Source organism: Anabrus simplex, chromosome 5, assembly GCF_040414725.1.
Source record: "Anabrus simplex isolate iqAnaSimp1 chromosome 5, ASM4041472v1, whole genome shotgun sequence".
Classification (NCBI taxonomy): domain Eukaryota; kingdom Metazoa; phylum Arthropoda; class Insecta; order Orthoptera; family Tettigoniidae; genus Anabrus; species Anabrus simplex.
Window position 1 is genome coordinate 138,926,485 of NC_090269.1, and position 23,574 is coordinate 138,950,058.

The 23,574-nt window shown below is 40.1% G+C and overlaps 1 protein-coding gene across 3 annotated transcripts in view; it reads right to left on the reverse strand.

Annotated features, from left to right (window-relative positions):
• Positions 1-12,386: 12,386 nt before the first annotated feature.
• LOC136874697 (uncharacterized) overlaps positions 12,387-23,574 on the reverse strand; it is a 55,313-nt gene continuing 44,125 nt past the window's right edge. For all 3 annotated transcript variants that reach the window (XM_068227748.1, XM_068227746.1, XM_068227747.1), the window contains 2 exons: positions 15,991-17,524; positions 12,387-13,977 (listed from right to left, as the gene is read on the reverse strand). In XM_068227748.1, coding sequence (XP_068083849.1) covers positions 17,371-17,524 — 154 coding nt within the window. In that variant the 3' untranslated portion in view covers positions 12,387-13,977; positions 15,991-17,370. The remainder of the gene's footprint in view (positions 13,978-15,990; positions 17,525-23,574) is intronic.

The window sequence follows — 23,574 nt, forward strand, 5'->3', positions numbered from 1 at the left end:
TCCCCGTTGGTGAGGTCGTAGAATACATGTCTGCATGTCACAAGGGGCGACTAGAAGTGGTGCACCCAGGGTTAATATGGAACTCCTAGCAGAGTCTGACACTGCTTCTGGGCAAATGCATAGCATACAGGGCATTTAGTGTTAAAATGAAATATTGTACTGCAGTAGATAAATGTGTCCAGTTGCATATCCCTCCAGCTGAAGTAATACGTTTTTAAATGAGACGGTCTAGGTGTATTGTTCCCAAGTTAATGAAAACAGGGCGAGTAGATTAATAAGTGGTGGAACTTACGTAGGGCTGCGTAGTCCAGACAAATTAGTTCCTTATTTCAACACCCGTGCCGCAGAGAGCGAGGCTGTTTTCTGTCAGTATGTAAATCTTAAGGGGGCACCAACACCGACCAAAAATTTGATTTTTCAATTTTTTTAATTTCAAATTGGACTTTGTTCATTATAAAAGTGGAAAATTTTGGTTAATATCTCCAATACATTCGACGTTATGGCCGAAAACGTGAAGCTCTGTCACCCAAGCAAGCCCTTTGTCGGTAAATTTGTTGCTGGTTTCTCGTAAGTTTCAGAACCGTTTCCCCGATAACTCTGAAAGTTTTCAAGATATGAAGATGACATTTTTCATGCATGCATATTTCATAGAGAAGAAGAATCTATACTAGAATTATTAAGCTAGCTTCATTCGTTAACTTTAAAACGTACTTTCATATGAAAATTAATTTAAAAATTGTCTACTTGAAAATAATGAAAAAAAAATTTACACTTGATGGACTTCACTGATTCTAGTGCATTTTTAGCTATATCATTATTACTCATAAAAAATCGTAGAAAATATTCAGGTGTTCGGAAATTATGAGGGGAACGGCAAAATAGAGGCCATGATACACCGCCATTTTGAATAATTAATTATATATAATGGCCTTGGTTTATATGATTTCTAAATATGTAGGAATATTATTAAGGAATAATGTGTTTGTTATACCAAGTTTCCTTTTAATATTCATTTACACGGCTGCGGAAAAAGAAGTTCAATTCACCTCATTTTTCCATGTTCAAGGGTGTAGGTTCCCCTTTAAGCAACATCAATCCTAAGGCTTTTTAAAAGATGAATGTCAAGTTGTGAATGCAGCTTTTCAGCAGGTTAGTTGCGATAGGTCTGGCGTTTTATAGAGCACTTGGTTTGCAGAGAAGAAACTTACACGCGATATGAGCAACATTCTCGATGCTATGGATTTGAAATTGCAGATTGAGGGGGCTCAAAAGCGATGACAGGCATCAAAACACACTGAAAAGGTTTCACTAAGTTATCCAACGTAGTGATAAAAGTTGCATCTAGTGTAACTTTAGGAGTTACCATCAAGAGCACACACTAGATTTGCCGATTTCTTTTGGTCTTATATGGGGTGTTAAGTACAATTTTGGAAAATGTCATGAAGTTACACACTAGCGGCCTGAGCTTACCAATCCCCTTTTAGAAGAGATCAAGGTCGATTCCACTATATCGCCGAGCGTTAATAGAAACGGCTTTCGCAAGTATCAACTCAATATCGATGCGTAAGAGGCAGAATGCTCCAGTAGACAAGTTTTGACTCACAAGGCAATAAACGCAGCAGAGCGGAGCGCAGAGGAAGGTAATATACACAAAGCCGTACTTCGGAACAAAAAAAACATTAATGGTGGGCCATACCCAAGAGGAGTTATCGTGGTAAGTGCATGTTAAATCGTAGGAAAGGAATACCAGAAAAGAGAACTCCCAAAACACAGAATTCCTTTTTTTTAGATAACACATATATTGAATAAAGTTTTCAAAACAACAAGATATAGATCCACAAAAGAGAGGTAAACAAATCACGGGGACTATTTCAATGGTCAATAATCTAGTTTAGATAGGGACACAGAGTTACAACAAAGGGTAAAAATGACCCGTAAAAATCAACATTATCTTTGGTTAAAATAAGGGATAAAAGCCCCGAGAATTACAACTGTCTTTGAGGTACAACCAAAGGGGTAAATGCCCCGTGAATAAATATCTTGACTCGTACAAATTCGAGTGAAAAGGTTAAACCTGAGCAAATCAATGTTCCTGTTTACATACAAGCTCCCATAAGAGGCCCATTTGATGAACCGGAATAAGATAGTTAAAAAAACAATTGGCAGTAATATTAATTGAAAAGAGATTTACAATACAAAAAAGGAGTACTTTGTAAGATACTACCACAAGCCCCCAGATTCGTGGTTCAGCTTAGACAATGTAGGGAAACATATGAACATCGAACATACCCAGTGTAGATACATCATGAAAGGGTTAGCAGACCGCGATACACCATCATAAATAACAAAGGTAAACAAAAGGATAAAAATAATAAAGGAAGGGAAAGGCAAAGGAGGGCAATGAGGCGAAGAGAGAAGAAAATTCAGGAGGGATAAGGAGACAAAGTGCTGATCAGGCCGCGAAGCTCCCACCTCACATGAATGGAAGGCAAAGTTCACACATTACACATCGTGAGTCCAGTCCACATTCTCGATTCACCTTTCTATCTCGAGTTCGGAGTTTGAATTTTACCACAGTGTCAATTTAGTAATGCCCTTGAAAAAGGACTAAAGTTCGGATTCCAATTAACAAGCTAAAGAAAAAGGGCAAAATAGAATGAATGTTAATATGAGGAGAAATATGAAGTCTGCTCACCCAGTACGTAGAACGGAGAAATTTAAAACGAGCATGTACACGGGCCAGCCGTGCACACTTCCAGAGCTTCGACTGCCTACTACAACATGTGATCCACACCTGAACATCCAACAAGCACACGGAGCCCGTATATATACGGAACCGAGGTCGCCGTGGAACATGCTAGAAGCGATGACGTCACAGGGCCTCGCGTGGAGCGATGAAACAGTCCAAGCAGTCAAGCGGCAGGCGTGAAGGCAGACAGTTCGTGTAGCGAGACGGTGCGTTGGGTTTGAGCGTAGAAGAAAAATTAGGTAAGCGATTTGAACACGTTACAGGGGCTTAATCAGTGACGATCAATCCACATCTAGTTTTTAAATCTCCTTTTCTGTCTGCATATATAGGCTACGTAGCATGAAAGGAATTCGCTCACATTTCACTGTTATTGGCCACAAGCTGTCTTCACGCAAACGATAAGATCAAAGGCACGGGATGAAAGACGGTGAAGTAGGGAGGCTTGAACACTATATCATTGGCAGATAATAAAACAGGCTCAGGGCCTGTTCGACCATCTGCTGGTAAACTGGGTGGCAGCTGCGCGGGAGGTAAACTACCTGGGGGTAAAAATCTGCTGGTAATTTGGCTTGCGTGCAACCACCTCCGCCCAAGCGCTAGGTAGCTACCCGGAGCTAGACACCGATATACGGGGTTGGCTAGACTGATTTACAGCGACTACTCGCTTTCCAGTGAGGTGCTATCTATCGTTAGATGATGGATGAAACTCATTTCGATCGTCTTATTTTCCTGTGCTTGCATCTGCTGATTATCACCAAAAAGCATAATAAGGGGAGTCTTAAGAGTTACGGACAATAATTTATGTCAAGTTTTCTTGATTTTAATCTAGGAGGTTCAAAATCAATACCTAATTTGGATTAAAATATCGAGATTACATTTTCTTACGTCAGTTATAACCTGTCATGTAAGACAGTGTTTTGGAAAGTATGCTCGTAGTACATTGCTCAAGTCGCTCGCTCCGTAATAGAAGGTACGCAAGTTCTCTTCGTCTTCCTAATTAATTTTTTTAAAATTTATTTTTGTTCCCTGCCGTTGTTCTTAACTCTGTTTTACGCGCTTTCATATACGTATACAAACACATCTTCCTTATAAACTTCTTGCCTTTGAGCATTCTATCTGCAGGCGTCTGTGAATTGATGAAGTATCTCCACGATCCTCTATTTGCAACCAGCTCTGTGACCTTGTTTAGTTCCACATGCTTCCACTTATTAATAATGCATTACATTCTAATGTTTAACTTTATGAAGATAAAGTTGTCCGCCTCTGTGGTGTAGTGGTTAGTGTGATTGTCTTCCACCCCCGGAGGCCCGAGTTCGATTCCCGGCTCTGCCACGAAATTTGAAAAGTGGTACGAGGGCTGCACGGGAGTCGACTCAGCCAAAGGAGGTCAACTGATTAGAGGTGCGTTCGATTCCTACCTCAGCCATCCTAGAAGTGGTTTTATGTGGTTTCCCACTTCTCCCCCAGGTAAATGCCGGGATGGTACCTAACTTAAGGCCACGGCCGCTTCCTTACCTCTTCCCTCCAAGGCCCCTGTTGGGCATAGAATGTGAGGCCACCTGGGCGAGGTACTGGTCATCCTCCCTAGTTGTATCCCCCGATCCAATGTCTCACGCTCCACGACACTGCCCTTGAGGCGGTAGAGGTGGGATCCCTCGCTGAGTCCGAGAGAGAAACTAACCCTGGAGGGTAAGCAGATTAAGAAAGAAAGAAAGGAAACAGGCATACAGATGAATACAACACTAAAAAAAATCGGCATAATGAAGACTCGAACCTGCATACCTCATAGTACGAAGCGAGGGGGTTACGTTACGAGAACGCTTGCGGTAATTTACCTCGTACCTGGTGTCTGAAAAACTAAAAAATTAAAATTAGAAAATTAAAGCATATTTGAGATGATTACCAAATATGTTTTGATTTTATATCCTTGTAGAGTTTCTACGCGTAAGCTTGACGTATAAAATGTGTCCCCGACGCTGTCGTTGCGAGAGGATGGTGTGACCGTTGCAACTCAAGGAAAGCATTAATGTTCAAAATTCTGCAATACAATATCGATCACTGTTACGCTATTATGCTTTTATCAATACATTAAGCTAATTCAAACTGTATGTCACCAGAAATACAGCTAATAATGTTCAGCTCTCAAAACTTGCCCGGCAGGTAAAGTCTTATCGGGCCTTCGATGTGGCCGATAAATTACGCGCTGGGTAACTACGGTTTGTGTTGCCGATAGCGTTACCTGGGAGTGGTCGAACAGAAACATCCTTTTATGCGGATGTCAAGTTACGCGTTACTTTAGCCTAGGTCGTAGAACCGGTCCTCATTCCTACCGATTTGTCAGTTAATGATAACAGTTCAGCTAGAGGAGGCGATAATCAAGTGTATTATTTATGTGGCTGCTTGATTCAGAGAACAGCAAACAAAATTGTATCGAGCAATGAGTGTGAAACATCGTTAGAATATGATTCTGAAACTCACTGTGTTCTTAGTTCCTTCCAAATGCCGTGTCCTTGGCGATGGTGACTCAAAATGTCTCGAATATCCTTCGTTAGCCTTCTATGACGTGGTAATACATATAGACGCTGCAGTGGAAGAAATGCTAAAAAAGAGAAGACCCGTTGTGGTGCGAAATTTTTTTACACTGTATGGATATGACATGGGAACTTCAAGGGTTTCGAAATTTGTGCTCTTCAGTGGATCAACTGCTATATTTACCCAAAATTGTATTTCATTACATTAATTCCAGATTCATTTTTTGGGTGAAGAAAATATCAATACAGCCGAACTCCAGGTCATCTTCTAAAGCAGCGAGAAGAGTACTATAAGTTTCTTTCCAACTGGAGATGACAATTTTCAATAATTGTGTATACTCTGCATCGATTTTAATTTTTAACGTTTCTTCCTGTAACAAACAGCAGTCTACTGTAGTGCGTTATGTAGACCATCGAATAATAAGCGTAATAATCTGCATTTCAAGTATATGCAGAAGTTTAGCAATACAGAGCCGACAAGCCCCAGGATCAACTGGTTCATACTATCACGGCCGACTGGATCCCTCGCTGCGTTCCAGCTAGCTAGAGCGACGTATCACGTCCGCCGTGATATTACGCCATGAAACCGCGTTAAAACCAATTTGGCACTAGCACTGCCTTGCGACGGTAACGTTGAACTACATGAGTTCCACCACGACCGACTGGACCCCTCGCTGCGCTCGACCCGATTGTCAAGGCCGGTAAGGAGCTAGCTAGAGCGACGGATCAAGTCCGCCGTGCTGTAATTGGAAAGTTTCACCATAATGCCGCTTGGGCGCTGGCCTCCTACTCACTGATAGGAAGCTGTATACCGCATATTGCCGCATTTCCAGTTTTATTTATATTGTTTTACTGTCGTAAATATTGGCAATGTGTTCGCAATGAGGTGTTTGTTGGCTTGATATTGAGAGCTGATAGTTATGCGCTAGTTTAATTTTTTATTGTGTAGTGTGGTGATTATATTTTTTAAATTGTGTTTACAAATCTTGGCATTTGTGATATTATTGTGCGCTTTTTTTTATTTCGAGCAGAAATTTTCTGCAAACAAGAACAAATGTTATCAGTGACTCAAAGTGATTTCTCGCTGTAACTTCGTCCTAAACAATAATTTTAATTTACGCGCAAATTCGATTTTTTAATGGTGTAGTGATGTGCTTTTCTTTAACTGTGTTTGGAAAAATTCGAATATGTATTGCTGTGTGTCTTTTTGTATTTCGAACAGGAATAAAAGAGCAAAGTGATACTTATCATTTCACGAATTCTCTGTAGACCAGGACAAAACTACGGAGTGGCTCAAAACAATTAGCATTTTCATCTTAATTTTCCGTTTCTATTTCGGGTATTTATCACCTTTCTTATTCTTTCTTTCTTTCATAATCTCTTTACCCCTCCAGGGTTGGCTTTTCTCTCGGACTCACCGAGAGGTCCCACCTCTACCACCTCAAGGGTAGTGTCCTGGAGCGTGAGATTTCGGACCGGGGAATATAACTGGGAAGGATGACCAGTACCTCGCCTAGGCCACCCCAACGGCTATGCTAATAATAATTTCGTTCGGCTATTTCTAGCCGAGTGCAGCCTTTGTAAAGCAGACCTCCGATGAGGGTGAGCGGCATCTGCCATGTGTAGGTAACTGCGTGTTATTGTGGTGGAGGATAGTGTTATGTGTGGTGTGTGAGTTGCAGGGATGTTGGGGACAGCACAAACCCCCAGCCCCCGGGCCATAGGAATAAACCAATGAAGGTTAAAATCCCCGCCCCGGCCGGAAATCCAACCCGGGACCCTCTGAACCGAAAGCCAGTACGCTGACCATTCAGCCAACGAGTCGGACAACTGCTATGCTGAACAAGGGTCTTGTGTTGGGGATGGGAATATTGGAAGGGATAGAGAAGGAAGTGGGAAGGAAGCGGCCGTGGCCTTAAGTTAGGTACGGTACCATCCCCGCATTTGCCTGGAGAAGTGGGAATCTATGGAAAACCACTTCGAGGATGCCTGAGGTGGGAATCGATCTCCCCTGTACTCAGTTGACTTCCCAAGGCTGAGTGGACCAAGTTACAGCCCTCGTACCACTTTTGAAATTTCGTGGCAGGACTAGGAATCGAAACCGGGCCTCCGGGGATGGCAGGTAATCACGTTAATCGTCTTTTTACCCCTTAATTTTCTTTCATTGAATAATCCTTGAGGCGAAGTCGTATTTGCCATATGACAGCAACACAATAGATGTTTATCCAAGATAATCTGAACTTTAACATTTAAACACTGACATGAAAGAACCATTACCGTTATGACGGTGAGGCCAACATATGAAGTGTTGTTATCTGAGCAATGAACAGTTTAAAATGTGTATGTATGTTTAGTCCTCAGCCCGAAGGCTGGTTGGATCCTGAACAGCTCAACCATCAGCTGTCATAAATGGCCTAGGCATCACTGAAGAGGCGTACTAGGGAAATTAGGAGTGAAGTAGTTTCCCGTTGCTTTCCTCACCGAGCCAGAAGTTGCTATTACATATCAGTCTGCCAAGCCCACTGAAATGCATGCACCAACTGACCCTATGAGCAACATTTTCACACCATTCATAGCAGGGACTGGCTGCAGAAGGAATGGCATTACTAGGATCACTCATACCTCAGTCACTTTCATCTTGTCAAAGCCAAGGATAAAGCGGAGACAGATCAATGAAAGTAACAATATTGCTCTAGCCCATACCAGAAGACATAGTGCACTGTAAACACTACGTCCTGCCAGCAAAGGCATGTTTAAAATGTATTTACTAAAAATACTTTTCTCTCACTGAACATTTATTTAAAATTCTTCTTCTTTTTTGCTATTCGTTTTAAGTCGCACTGACCCAGATAGGTCTTATGGCGACGGTGGGATAGGAAAGGGCTCGGAGTGGGGAGGAATCGGCCATGGCCTTAATTAAGGTACAGCCTGATGTGAAAATGGGAAACAACGGAAAACCATCTTCAGGGCTAACGACAGTGGGGTTCGAATCCACTATCTCCCGGATACAGGCTCGCAGCTGCGCGCCCCTAACCGCACGGCCAACTCGCCCGGTATTTAAAATTCTAGTGCAAGGTATGAATGAAATGTAATCTGAAACTATACATATATAGAAATTAAAATTTAAACATGTTTGAGTCAAAATATCTATGCTATCCATACGACGAATAAACTGTAGGAAAAAGGAAGACTTTTATGTTTTGTCCAGTCCCCATCCTGAGAGCAGCACTTGAAGAATTTTAAAACTCTAATTGAACAATGACTCTTAATCTCAAGATTTACATCAGAAGACAAAAGTATTGTGGTAAGTTCTGCTATGTATCTAAATGCTATGATAATAAAAGCGATTACTAATATTCCTGACAGTTGAGGCACGTCAGTGGGACAACGCCATCTTTTCCGCAGTTCCATTTCACGACGTTATTTTGCACATATCAATAAAAGTAGCCTTTAGGGTTAATCATTTTAACAGTATTAGTCAATGTGCCATACCCCTTTATTCCCTAAATTAAGATAAATCGGTAATCAGAGTCAATATCAGAACGTCAGCTGGACTACTCCATCTCTCCGCAGTTTCATTTCACGACTTTATTTGGACAAATATCAACGAAAGTAACCTTTAGGATTGACTCTGATTGCCGAGTTATATTAATTTAGGGAAAGAAAGAGTATCTTACATTGACTAATACTGTTAATATGATTAATCCTAAAGGCTATTTTCATTGATATGTGCCAAAACAACGTGGTGAAATGAAACTGCGGAGAAATGGAGTAGTCCAACTGACGTTCCTTAACTGTGATGAATAATAGTAATCGCTTTTATTATCATGGCATTTAGATACATAGCAGAACTTAGCACAATACTTTGGGCTTCTGATGTTAAATTTGAGATTAAGAGTCATTGTTCAATTAGAGTTTTAAAATTCTTCAGGGTCTGCTCTCAGGAAGGGGGCTGAACAAAACATAAAAGTGTTACTTTTTCCTATATTCGTTGTATGGATAACATAAATATTTTGACACAAACATGTTAAATTTTAATTTCAAGATATGTATAGTTTCAGATTATATTTTATTCATACCTTACACTAGAATTTTAAATACCGGGCGAGTTGGCCGTGCGGTTAGGGACGCGCAGCTGAGAATTTGATCCGGGAGATAGTGGGTTCAAACTCCACTGTTGCAGCCCTGAAGATGGTTTTCAGTGGTTTTCCATTTTCACATCAGGCTGTACCTTAATTAAGGCCACGGCCGATTTCTTCCCACTCCTAGCCCTTTCCTATCCCACCGTCGCCATAAAATTTCGGGGTAAAATATACCCGATTAGCGTGATTAGCTGCCACACCCGGAACGCGGTCCGCTCAGCCTTGGGAGGTCAAATGAGTAGAAGGCGGATCGATTCCCACTTTAGCCATGCTCGAAGTGGTTCTCCATAGTTTCCCACTTCTCCTCCAGGCAAATGAGAGGATGGTACCTAACTTAAGGCCACGGCCGCTTCCTTCCCCCTTCCTTGCCTATCTCTTCCAATCTCCCCATCCCCAAGACAAGGCCCCTGTTCAACATAGCAGTTGTGGCCGCCTTGGCGAGGTACTGGTCATCCTTCCCAGCTGTATCCCCCGAGCCGAAGTCTCACGCTCCAGGACACTACCCTTGAGTTGGTAAAGGTGGGATCCCTCGCTGAGTCCAAGGGAAAAGCCAACCCTGGAGGGTAAACAGATTAAGAAAATGAAAGAAAGAAAGAAAGAAAGAAAGAAAGAAAGACGATAAATACCCGAAATAGAAACGGAAAACTAAGGTGAAAGTGCTAACTGCTTTGAGCCACTCCGTAGTTTTGTCCTGGTCTACAGAGAATTCGTAAAATGATAGTGTCCCTTTGCTCTCTTTTTCCTGTTCGAAATACAAAAACGCACACAGCAATACATATTCGAATATTTCTAAACACAGTTAAAAAAAAAGCAAACCACTACACCATTTAAAAACGAATTAGCGCAAAAATAAAAATTCTTGTTTAGGACGAAGTTACAGCGATAAATCTCTTTGAGCCACTCATTATATTTGTTCTTGTTTGCAGAAAAATTCCGCTCGAAGTGCAAAAAGGCGCACAATAATGACACAAGTTCCAAGATTTGTAAACACAATTTAAAAAATATAATCACCACAATACACAATAAAATATTAAACTCACTAGCGCATAACGATCAGCTCTCAATATCAAGCCAACAAGCACCTCATTGCGAACACATTGCCAACATTTACGACAGCAAAATAATATAAATGAAACTGTAATTGTGGCAATTTGCGGTATACAGCTTCCCGTCAGTGAATAGGAGGACCGCGCTCCTGTGGCATTATGGTGACACTTTCCAATTACAACTTTATGCTGGGGTCCACAAGCGATTGTCAAGGCCGGTATAAGGAGGGCAGGGAAGGATCCAGTCGGCCGTGATTATATGCTGGCTAGAGCGACGCATCAAGTCGGCCGTGGTTCCACTAGCTAGCGCCTTACCAGCGCCTCCTAGAGAACAAGGCCTGGCAATACGAATGAGAGTAGCTGATGACGTATGTTGAAGGAGGCCCATGCCAGTAACTCAGCTTGTTACTGCTTGGTGTATGAGGACGCGTTTCCCTACTATGTGTGTTTTTCATCGATTATATTAATGTTAATTAAGTCTTGTGTGTTAACACTCGCTTAATATTCCTATTAGTGTAAGTTCAGTTAAAGGTGATAGTACTTATAAATTGTTGATATTGATAAATTGTGTTTAAAGTGCCGGCATGACCACCACGTGAGGTTAGAACTGAGTTTATTTTTAATGGTGTGTTGTGAATTGCGATCACTGTTTTTCAAATTATGAATAACGATGCCTCAGAAATGCAGTGTTCCAAATTGTAAGGGCAATTATCGCACTGGCCCTAAAGTGAGTGTTTTCTCGTTTCCAACTGACGACTCGGAGAGAGCTAAGTGGTTAACAGCTATTCGCCGAGATGATTTCGTTCCTTCCAAAAATGCAAAGATAAGTCTTAGTTATTAGTGTATTTTATATGATTTCAATCATTCAATCACGTAAGTTGTGGAATGGTCCTTGAAATGGAGCCCAGTGTTGTAGGTGTGCGAGCTCCATTTCATAACTCATGAGGTTAAAAGGACGACCAGCATGCACGATGAGAAAAATGGGAAATTATTGACTGCACCTTTATCTCATCCAAGGCTTGTGAAAGGTTTGTGGATAGGTCTCTTATATCTTTGCTATTTATGAATGAAATAGTAAATTTTTTAGGGTGATTTATATCTTACTGATTTAAGCATTTGCTGTATTGAATTGACCAGTTATTATATTTAGTTTGGGATGTGCTAAGTATTCACATTACTTCATAGGACTACTGTTGTGGGTATAGTGATATTCTGGGAAAACGTACAGGGCCTAAATTATGAAGGCATGTAAGGTATTGGCTTTCAAGTATTCCTTCTGTGCTGGACCCTTAACTGCAAGTGAGGCAGTTCTGTTTATTATATCACATGAGGGGAAATACCACTTAGTGTGGGTTAATATTTTTAGTTTAGGCTAGACAGCAATGTTATTGTGTTTATTGCAATTATGTTAGGTTCTGTATAATTATTATAAGTTCAATGATTTTCTCTGTCTCCTTGTGTGCTATTCATTTTATATTAAAATCAACCAGATATATCTAAGACATGACATGGTCCTGTGAAGTAAGTGGTGCCATGAATTAATAGACGAGCGCATTTACATCTAGGCGAATGCATTGTAACTTGCTCTAAACGTTTTAGGAGCTGTTCCTTCTCAGTTTCCAAACTGCCCAGAGTACTTGTCTGATACCACATCTGCCCACCGAGAAGCTCCAGACGATAGGCGTTGTCGAGTAGACAATGAAAGTTTGGCCAAGGCTCTTGCTCGAAGTTTAGAGACCTATGAAGCTCATGTCAGTACTGTTTCTTTCAAGAACTTCCAGGAATTTAAAGAAAAATTAAGTTCAATATCTGTAAAACAAGACTGGAACTGCACTGAAAAGGAACACATTTAGTAGCTCTATTTTCCATAGTAGTTTATTTAGAAGAGAACACAGTAATAACACAAGAGCACTTTTATTTTATCATATTTATTGCCAGGTGGTATGTTTTCAGGGAGTGATGTTACATTTGAGAGGACACCTTTTATGTTAAACAGGTATTTTGTCATTTAACAAATACGGTTCATTGCCTTGCTGGCACATATCCTACAAAATCATTAACCATCCTTTCCTTTTGTCTGTGGTAAGCTGAGGCTCTCATTTTTTTTTTTTTTTTTTTTTAGTACATTACTATTATTAATCACTGAGTTGATGAACCTCTATGAATTACATTCAAAGGGAATGTGTAAACTCTGAATTCAGGGCTAACCACTGTAAGTTCCTTCAGTAGTAAACATTCCTGTTTGAGTAATTGTGAATTCAATTATGAATTTCCTCTTCCAGCATTATAGCCTATTCACACTGTGGTTATGAATTTCCTCTGGGAGAAAGTACTCCTTCCAGCTTTTGTTATGTAATGAATCTAACATGCATCTGTGAAAAATTGGGGATTAATTACTTAATTGATCTCACGTGTGTCATATCTATATAATGCAGCTGGTTCATAAAGCATGAAATGAGTAGTTCAGTGTGTGTTATGCTACTTTTGTATTAATGTAATGGTAGGGATGCAAGTTCTTAATATGGTTTCTTAGGATTGTAACAATTAATGTTCATAGAGATATCCTTTTATATTTTCTTATATCATGTTCACCTCATGTCCATTTCAGTTTTAAGCAACCTGGTGAAGTTAAATTGAAAACAATTTCAGAAAATGTCTGGGTGAAGGTCAGTTCAAATGTTATAAGAATTGGCATGCTACTTTTCAAATTTAAGAATGTCAATTTTTTTCCCTCTTCTGGTTATTTGAATCAGGGTCCAAAATCATATAAGTACATTTATTTACACTAGGGAATGCGAATATAATTTTGATGACTTGATGAACAAACTATTGATGGCATGTACTGTAATCATTCTCTTTGCATAACAGCCAAATTGTGTGAGCTCTTCACCCCCTTAATTTATGTGAGGCTTCTATTGTAAAAAAAAATTTTAAAAAATAAAATTGTTTACCTGTTTTCATGACCGACAACACTGAGCATTACACCTTGTATGTTCCTGGACTGCTGCTAATATACTGTAAGCAAGGTAATTTATACGTTATTATTTTTATTTTATAGCTTTTTCTGTACTTACATGTTGTTTTTTTTGTCTTTCATCAGCAAGTTCAGTTTTGTAAAAGCTTGCTTTTTTTTTTTTTTGCGTCGCACCGACACAGAGAGGTCTTATGGCAAGTTTTGTAAAAGGAACTGATTATTTTTGACACTTAAATATACGTAAGAAAGCGTCATAAAGACATATTAAAGTTGTTCAGTATTCTCTTAAAAAATCTTTGCATTTTTAATTGTTCTTTCTAATTATTACGGTATATTACTCATTTCGCTTCCGATATGCGCGTCTACGAGAAAGAATATTCGTAGAATGCACTTCAACCAGAGTATTTTTCAATTTTCGTAAGGAATTGGTTTCATCTACTATCCACTCGCGCTGAGCCGTGGTGGTCACGGCTGAGCCCAGTCGCGTGACGTCACGAATCGTATTGCCAGGCCTTGTTCTCTAGGAGGCGCTGGCCTTACCCAAGACCGACTCCAATCCTCAGACCTTAATGCTACTCTCGATCGTTCAAAGTTGGCGAATCGAGTAGCCGAAATTGTTGGAAATGTGGGTTTGTTTTGGTTTGTTGTTATCGTATGTAGTCGGTGTAATTTTATTAAATTTGACGATAAATGTTAGTTTCTTTGTAGAATATAAGTGTGCGAGTGTATTTATATGAGTCGGTGGGTACATAGGATCTGTAATTATACGCAGTAATGTGAGAATGTGCTTGTTTTGATCGTATTTTTACTCATTAAGAAACATGAGTGCACTAGGTGGACCAGTTTTTAGTCTAACTATGGCAATGCCTCTCATACAACAATTCTTAAGTTTCCTACGAAATAGAACATTAGAAGAGAAATCGATTAGGAATATACATCGTGATTATTTTGAAGTCCATGGCAAAACCGTAGCGTGCATACATAATTTTGAGAATAAGTCTGAGGTTAGGAAATCTAGTTCTCTACTTCCAAACTATTCGTGTTCCTCGAAAAATATTAACTTAGATAGAATATACTTGATATTGTGTTATTCCGTCGGTGTCTATGTGCTTCAAAGTGTCTAGTGATTTAGATGCAAGTGTATTTTACAATAATCTGTGCTTTGCCTGCGGAAATGTTTGACTGGTACTTGGAGTATAACAAAACTTATAAGTGTGACGGATGGAGCAATCTGCATACTGTTACACAAAAGAAATAGTGACTTAGAGGGATTAACTATTCACAGGATGTCTATTGCGCGTCCTCAACAATTGTTTTTTGCTATGAACCATTCTGCAAAAGTAAACTTCACAAAGGTAGCGGAATTTCTTTCCACAAGTTCCCAGCAAATACGGAATGACGAGAAAAATGGGTCAAAATTATATCACGTCGGTGTGACGAGAAAAATACCATGTGGCAACCTTCCTCGAAAAGTATAGTATGTAGTGGCCATTTTGAAAGCAGGTGCTTTAGCGTTTCTGCTAAAACCAGACGCTTTCTTCCAAATTCAATTCCAGTACTTCTTTCAGGGTATTCATCGTATTTCGTAATAAAACGCGTAAGCTGCCCAAGAAAAGAAGCTATGGAAATGCATTCTCGCAGGCAAATAAAAATGTTTCAAACGACGTACAAGTGGAGCGAAGAGAGTGGTGGTGGTGGTGGTGATTATTTTAAGAGGAAGTACAACTGGGCAACCATCCTCTATATAACACTAATCAGAGTGAAAAATGGAACGGATCCGTCACTTCGAAAAATAAAGGTGTCGGTCTAAGAAAGACAAGGGCCACGAAGGGCGTGAAAATGAAAGACGCCCTAGGTCTCGAATACTCTAATACAGTCGAGGACAAAAAGAACAAGAGTTGATCAAGGGAGGTCGAATACGCGTAGGATACCGGTGGACGAAAGTGACGAGGTGGCATAAGTGAGTGGAAGCAATGCCAGGACTCAGCTAAAATCCTTGTGGTCGCCAACCCACGCTCTCAAGTTTAGAGCCCCTGGGGCCACTTTTAGTCGCCTCTTATTACAGGCAGGGGCTACCGTGGCCGATATTCTACCGCCCCACCCACAGGGTTAACTACCCGAAGCAGTGAGATAGGCTAGACAGTAAGAGGAATTACATTTAAGAAGGTGAGAATAGAAAGGTAGATACAGACATGAAGAAAAAAGAACACAGACACCTCTCAGGTCACCTTGCTAGTATGGCCCTACTTTCCAGTCGCAACTATACGATCTGACTCGTATGAGCTCTTCTTGAATTACTGTGTGATACATTTATTTTTCGTTACTAAACGTCGTATCACTTTTCTAGTCAAAACGCAATGTGTTTTGTTTATAATGTGCTTCTATGTGTAAGTTATTCTCGAAAATGCCAATTGGAACCGTGGTGAGAAATGGAGGGCTAGCCTGACATCTGGCGGCTCTATTTGAACTACTGCTACTCTGCCAATTTAGTACTTGAAAAGACCGCGCATGCAGAGGCCTTTACTTATTTCGTAGGCAACGGTCTTGCCTTACCGGCCTTGACAATCGATTCCACGCCCTGTAATCGGAGTAGTTACACAGCTCGACACGTATCGCTGGCGGCTTAACTATTTGCGGTAGAAATGCATACTTCGTTATGGAAAAGATATTGACTTTGATTGGTGATTTATCGTATTTTAGAGTTGTGGGGAATGTTACATAGGTTAATACTGTTAAAATTATTAATCCTAAAGGTTACTTTCGTTAATATTTGCCAAAATAATGAAACTGCGGAGAGATGGAGTAGTCCAGCTGACGTTCTGATATTGACTCTGATTGCCGATTTAACTTAATTTAGGGAATAAAGGAATATATTACATTGACTAATACTGTTAAAATGTTTAATTCCAAAGGGTACGTTCATTGATATGTGCCAAAATAACGTCGTGAAAAGAAACTGCGGAGGATGGAGTAGTCCAACTGACGTTCCTTAACTGTGAGGAATAATAGTAATCGCTTTTATTATCATGGCTATTAGATACATAGCAGAACTTACCACAATACTTTTGGCTTCTGATGTTAATTTTGAGATTAAGAGTAATTGTTCAATTAGAGTTTTAAAATTCTTCAAGTGCTGCTCTCAGAAAGGGGGCTGGACAAAGCATAAAAGTCTTACTTTTTTCTATATTCGTTGTATGGATAACATACATATTTTTATTCAAATATGTTTAAATTTTAATTTCAATATATATAGTCTCAGATTACTTTTCATTCATACATTGCACTAGAATTATTTAAATACCGGGGAAGTTCTCCGTATTGTTTGGGGCCCGCAGCTGTGAGCTTCTATCTGGGAGATAGTGGGTTCGAGCCCCACTATCGACAGCCCTGAAGATGGTTTACTGTGATTTCTCATGTTCTCACCTTAATTAAGGCGACGGCCGCTTCCTTCCCACTCCTAGGCCTTTCCTATCTCCTTGTCGCCCTAAGACCTACCTGTGTAGGTGAGACGTAAAACATGTTGTAAAAAGAAAGAACATGAGAAACCACGGGAAACCATCTTCCGGACTGCTGACAGTGGGGCTCGAACCGACTATCTCCAGAATGCAGTTTGATAGCTATGTGACCCACGCAACTTCTTACTCGGTTGAGGACTTTTTGCTATACTGCGAAGAAATACCTTATGCTGTAACAACAGGAAAAGAGCTTCTTAAACAGTGCTGGGATTGATAGAGTTCAAAAGACGTCACTAGATTTATTTATTAAAAGTGAAAATGTAAGAGGAACATAGATTTGGACAGTTTTGGAATTTAAATCATGATCTTTTCTCGATCTACGTTTGTAGTTGCCCAAACGATTTGAAATATCCTTTGTTTATTTTTCATAGTTTTCCTAATATTTCTCGCAAATTAATGTTACGCAAAGATCTTCAGTGGTTTGCCCATTGCAAGCTCTCTTCTGAGAAACAAGGCATTGCCACTGCCATAGAGGAGTTGAAGAAACCATCTATGACGCCGGCTGCTGAATCACCATCGCAGAAGTCAACGGTCCTGTATAGACATGCCACAGCTTCTTTCCGTGATCTGCAAGCAGAACGATAAATACATTCAGTATCCCCAAGAATCTGTACTTCTACTCAAGATTACATCTGTCTATCTGTTTCTTTCTCTCTATTTAAATATGTATATACAAAATAAGAGTTTTGTGTGCGCATTGCTTAGAATTTAAAGAAAAAAAGGTATTTCTGTATCGGTCGTGTCCATACTAACAAGGAAATTCACTTTTTAATTTTTCGTCACTTTTGTCTGTCTGTCTTGTTTTTTTTTTTTTTTTTTTTTTTTTTTTTTTTTGCAAGTTGCTTTACGTCGCACCGACACAGACAGGTCTTATGGCAACGATGGGACAGGAAAGGCCTAGGAGTGGGAAGGAAGCGGCCGTGGACTTATTTAAGGTACAGCTCCAGCATTAGCCTGATGTGAACATGGGAAACCACGGAAAACCACCTTCAGGGCTGCCGACAGTGGGGTTCGAAGCCACTATCTCCCGAATACTAGATACTGGCCGCACTTAAGCGACTGCAGCTATCGAGCTCGGTGTCTGTCTGTCTGACTGTCTGTATATATGTACGGGCATCGGAAGAAAATGGCTGAACAGAATTTAATGGGAAGCGGTATTCAAATTCGGGAAATGAGCCGCTACAATCTAGGTATAAATAATTCTATTCACACTGAGTTAAATGGCACTTTAAGGGAAGGCCTAAAATTTAATTCTTAAATACACATGTTATTGGTCCTATCGTAAATTACTACATAAGAAAAAGTTATATTTATTTATTCGTATTGAACCCATGACCTTTGTGCCCTAAGAACATTATGCATAATGTAACGAAATAATTAAAAGTTGGATTCTTGATAGCATGGATTTGACACGTGACGAGGGGGTGATTACCTTCGGTCCCACGCTCTGGGGTACGTGACGTCAACCACACGTGTCGACGGCGGAAGAATCTCAAGTAATTTTTATGAACTATTTCAAAGCGCGTGTACACGGCGTGACCACGCCAAGTCAAAAAAATATAGTGCCTATCAAAGGAGGTCAATCATCTCACAAATCGAACCCGTAAAATTTTTAAATGTCCATGAACACTACCATCAGAAATGTAGCAAGCATGTAGTCACTTTCAAAACTCTTGAAATTACAGTTTAGGTAAGTCAGAAAATTTAGAGAAATTTTCTTGGCGGCAAAGGGAGAGACCTGAAGAGAGGGGGTAACTGCTATAAATATGAAGGGACGCCATGACGAAGCTTCCTTCTCCGGCATTTGTGATACAAAGCGGACGAAATTGTTGAGCTGCTCTGCGAAATCAAATCAACGAAAGTAGACTGAGTTCGACTGCAGATTTTAGCCATTGCGGCTAAGTCTTGACTCCGTGGGGAGATAGTTTTCTTGAGAGAAATAAGTGTATCAGATAGGACGGTCAAAGTACTGAAATATTCTAATGTGATTGAGTAATTCGTGTGCGGGAATAATTGAAATCCATCGTGTGCGCCCAGCAAACAAGTGAAGGGTATTTTCTTTTTTTTTATGCTTTATTCCAGGAAACCTGAAGAAACATAATGAGATGTACAGCCATGAATGTAAAGATGGCTAAATAAATGCCAGGGTCACAGGTGAGCCCTAAGACGAATACTGGCGTGGACATGAGGTAGGTGGCTTTCCATCTTACTACCTCTTATATCTTGTCTCGTGATTTCTTGTATTTGAATGGGGATTTACGACGCAGTGGTCACCCCTACTAAGTTTTGTAAATGTGAGGGTACGACTAAAAGAGTCATTTGTTTTATTTTCCACTTGGATAAAATTTTGAAGTCTTGCGAGTGCCATATAATGTTGTAAAAAGTTATTGAATAGGGTTCCGAAGTGATATCACGTCCAATGTAGATCGTCATCCGTGTGAGTGTACTGCCTGTAATTTGTGATGTCAAAGTGAGATGTTCATTCGATGTAAAATTCTTCTGTCTGCAATTTGACGTTAATAATAATAATCCATGGTTACTCATTTTCAATCGAGTGGAAGCGCGCTGTCGGGTGAGAACCTAGGGGATGAATTTGGTCACGGAGAGAAACGTTCTTTTTTAATGCCGTTTTAAACTGTGTCTGACTGACAATAAAAGATCTAGTAGAATGTTTCAGTCATTTCTCGTAAAAATCAAGTTATTAAATACGATATCATTTATGCAAAGTTATTCATGAGTAATGCATTGTGCGATATTAGATGTCGGAATTTCTAGTGAGGATTTTATTCCAGTTCTTTGTCGATGATAATTGTGGAGCTGGGAAACAGAGGTTAGTTTTGTGAATCAGGTTAGAGTCCTCTCATTGAAGCCGGGATATGATAACCCGAGGAATATTTATAATGTTGAGAATGGAAAGAAATTCATAGAAATCCATAGCGGTATAATTGGCGACGCGTAAAATTAGTGTGGGCATCTTGAAGCATATCTGTGCATTTTGTTGGTTAGAATATCGTATTTGTTTAATTATGTCGGCAGAGTTTAAAGGGAACATTTGAGAAGTCAGTCAACTGTGAATAAACCAGGTGGTTCCTGTAACTGCCAAGCGAGCGAGGGGGGTGAGACACCTCCGCTATCTAACGAGACAGTGGAGTTGAGATTGTACTGTAATTCTCGGCCAGGGATATGTTAAAATGCTGGATTTAGTTGAAAATTCATAGCCGGTAACGATCTAAGTATTGTGAAATACTGTAATTGGGGACGTAATGAACATTGGAAACCATGAACTTTGAGTATAAGGAACAGAGTAATCCAATTTCAGGGTTGTCCAGAATATAGAGCGATGGTCGTGATGATCGATTTGTCTGTGAGGGGTGTGCAAAATTCACAATGGTAATGACGAGATATGACATCGTAATGATATGGCTAGTTGTTTGGTTTGTGCGTAGATTATTAGGATATCCAAGTGTTAATAACGGTTAGGACTAGGTTAGATTTTTAAGCATGATATCACGAGATGGGATATATATAGCTGGATATGAATGATGTAACAAATTCTTTTCCAGCCAGATAAACATCGCAATATTGAATTCACATCACAGCTGCGTAGAAAGTTGTGAAGAAACCAGAGTCCGCGGAGATAAAATTTACTGTTCTTTAACATTTCGATAAATCATTTAAATTTATTAAATTATTAAATTCAGTGAACCCGCATTTTGAAATAACTTTAATCAAGCGAATAACTTGGAGATGCATTCTGGAAATTTTAGTTTGTTGTCTGGGGAATATTAAAAATAAAGTAAAGATTAAAGGGACATATCCGAAGGAAATGGATTTTACTGCCACAAAGTTTGTGAGCATTGTTGTTGGTGTAATTATTGAACTTTGATTGAGCAGTGAATGTGCTGGGGATAGTAAAGTGGAACTTTGGTCATCAACCGATGTAACTTAATTGTGTTTAGCCTTCAGCCTAGAAACTTGGATGGTCAGGGGGTCATCAACCTCAGTGACTTAGATTAGGGCCATATGCCATTGTAGCATCCTTTCCTTGCGGTCATCATCCACAATGACTTTAAAGTAACTTAGAAGATTAGATGTCGGTCCATGACATAGACGCAGGTCACATCGATTCAATTAAGGGTCCATGCCGTAGAACCACTGTGTGGCACACACCGATTGGACGGCCTTAATTATAACCAGAGTCCAGAGTTCGTGTTACGAAGGCTGGACCATAACGAATCACTATGATGGTACATGTGGTCTCACATGGAAGCCGAATTTAAGGATTTCCAGACTTTCCTTTCTTAAATGATTAATAATTGAGATAATGGTTTCTAGTAAGATTGCCCATCAGGCAGTTACCGGTACGTTAAAGTCTCACACCAGTGTTCTGACATTTATGTAAAAATGATTGTGGTGTCCAGTGGACACAAATGACTATGACATCGTTGACATAGTAAGTTACTTCATTTCCCTGAATAAATAGGAATCGTTTAAATAGACCTTTCATTCCAGTAGATAGATTAGAATTAATGAACCCTACCTTTACCTCAGCAAGTGACGAAGAACCCGAAACGACCCAAGAGACAGATCTCATGAGCTTTGCTGATAGGTAAGGAAGGTAGGTATCCCTCAATATGGACCTAAAGGGTTCAGTATCAGAAGCTATACATCATATAAATTAAATTAAGAATGGGAAACCATAATTAGATAACTGGTAAAAACATACTAGAGGTACATTCAAAGTAACAATAGTATATCATATCATGTCGGACCAGAATTTGGCGAGATCTCGACCATTTGGTGTGGCCTTCACTAAATCTTGCATGGTGCAAACGAGAGGGCAGTAGCTGCAATGAAGGAGGTGCGCCATGGTTTGTTCTTCGCCGCAGGCACAGAGGGGTGAAGCTAATTCCTGCTCGTGGTGCCCCTGCATAGGCAGTCGAAATTGAATTTCCGTTACTTAACTTGAACGTCAGCATTCCAGAAGCACTCCGGAAGCATCATTAAAGAAAAGTTACAGAGAATACAATTTCGGATCATTAAATAAAATAATAATAATCGTATGGCCTCAGCTACCGTGTGCAGACATTTCGATATGACGTCATCTGGCTGTCTGCTTGTCAATTTCGACGTTCCGTTTTACTCTAGGCCCACTACATGGCAGACATAGTAAACCGGATCTTTCTTGGGCGTCAATGGCTGAGATTTAATGAATTTTGTCGGGTAAACACCAAATGTGTCACCAGAGATCTTTTACATGCCGACATTGTACGACATGGAGTATCGAATGGACTTTTTTCCACCCTTCAAAAATCCGACTACCTCTGCCGGGTTTGAACCCGCTATCTTGGGATACGGAGGCCGACACTCTACTACGGATCATTTATGTTTTAATACAGTTTTACGGTACCGACGACGATAATAGAATTCATGAATTTGGACTTTTGTTGCTTAGTACATATTGCACCCGACAGGCGCATTATCCAAGGACCTTTGGTCAAGACTAGTAATCTAAATCGCAGATGTAACGCTATATTGAGAAGAGAAACTTTTAAATAAATAACTATCAACATCATGGCAAGAGATAAAACAACCATTTAAATTTTATTCTAATTTTTTTTTCTGTAGTTACGATCTGTTGTGCAACCTTTTCTTTGTCTAGCAGCAAATTCGCGGGAGATTGAAGCTTGTGGCGTCACAGGTGGGGCCGAGTCAATGAACCACCGGAATGAAACTTAGGAGAAGTTAGCCCCACCTCATGCTGTAACCGAGGTAAACATTTTCGAATCGTAATATGGGAGCCATCTTTAAAGCTGCATGACCAACTTGATTTTCTACGCAGAGAGAATTAATAAAATTCATATTCCAGCATTGCTTTTTGATCCAGAAGAGCTGGCTCGTAACTGGAGCATTTATTTAGAGTGCGTGGTGTCTTTTCTGTTAATAATTTACTGATAGAGAAAGAATACTTGGTTATATAACCATGGAAAAATACTGGCAGTCATCTGGATTATATCTTCACACCTCATTGACACGGGGATTCACCCAAGGAGGGGAGAAATCGAGGGGAGACATTTATTAATTACGAAGGATCCCACGATCGGATTTCGCACGGATATGTCTCATTTACATCAGATGAATACTGGTCACTTAATTATAAGCACTATTTTACCTCTGTAGGCCGTGGATAAACCATATGCGAGTTTTGAGAGGGGGTAGCCTCTTAGTTGTTATAAGGTTGCAGGAGCGTCAGCCCAGACACTCGTATCTTTCTTTTCACGAGGGCCGGACGTGTGCCGGGCGAGCTCCCATTGTCCCTTTGTTCAGTGATCTGTTGTTTGAAAATCGCAAAGAAACTGATTAATTCAAGTGAATTGTGCGCTGTATTAATGTACGCGACTTTAAAAAATGAGTGATAAAACCGTGTCGAGTTTTAGAACATTTTACGTAACTCGCAAACTTTTTGTTCTTATCAGTACTGTTCAACGCTTACCCGAGGTAACTGCTGGAACGGTTTTCGGGGGAGATATGGAACTGTGTCCATCGTCAGTGGTATTTCCAGATTCTTTAATTTAGGCCGACTGAAGTGCGACCATAGTCAAGTCGGTTCTTAGCCC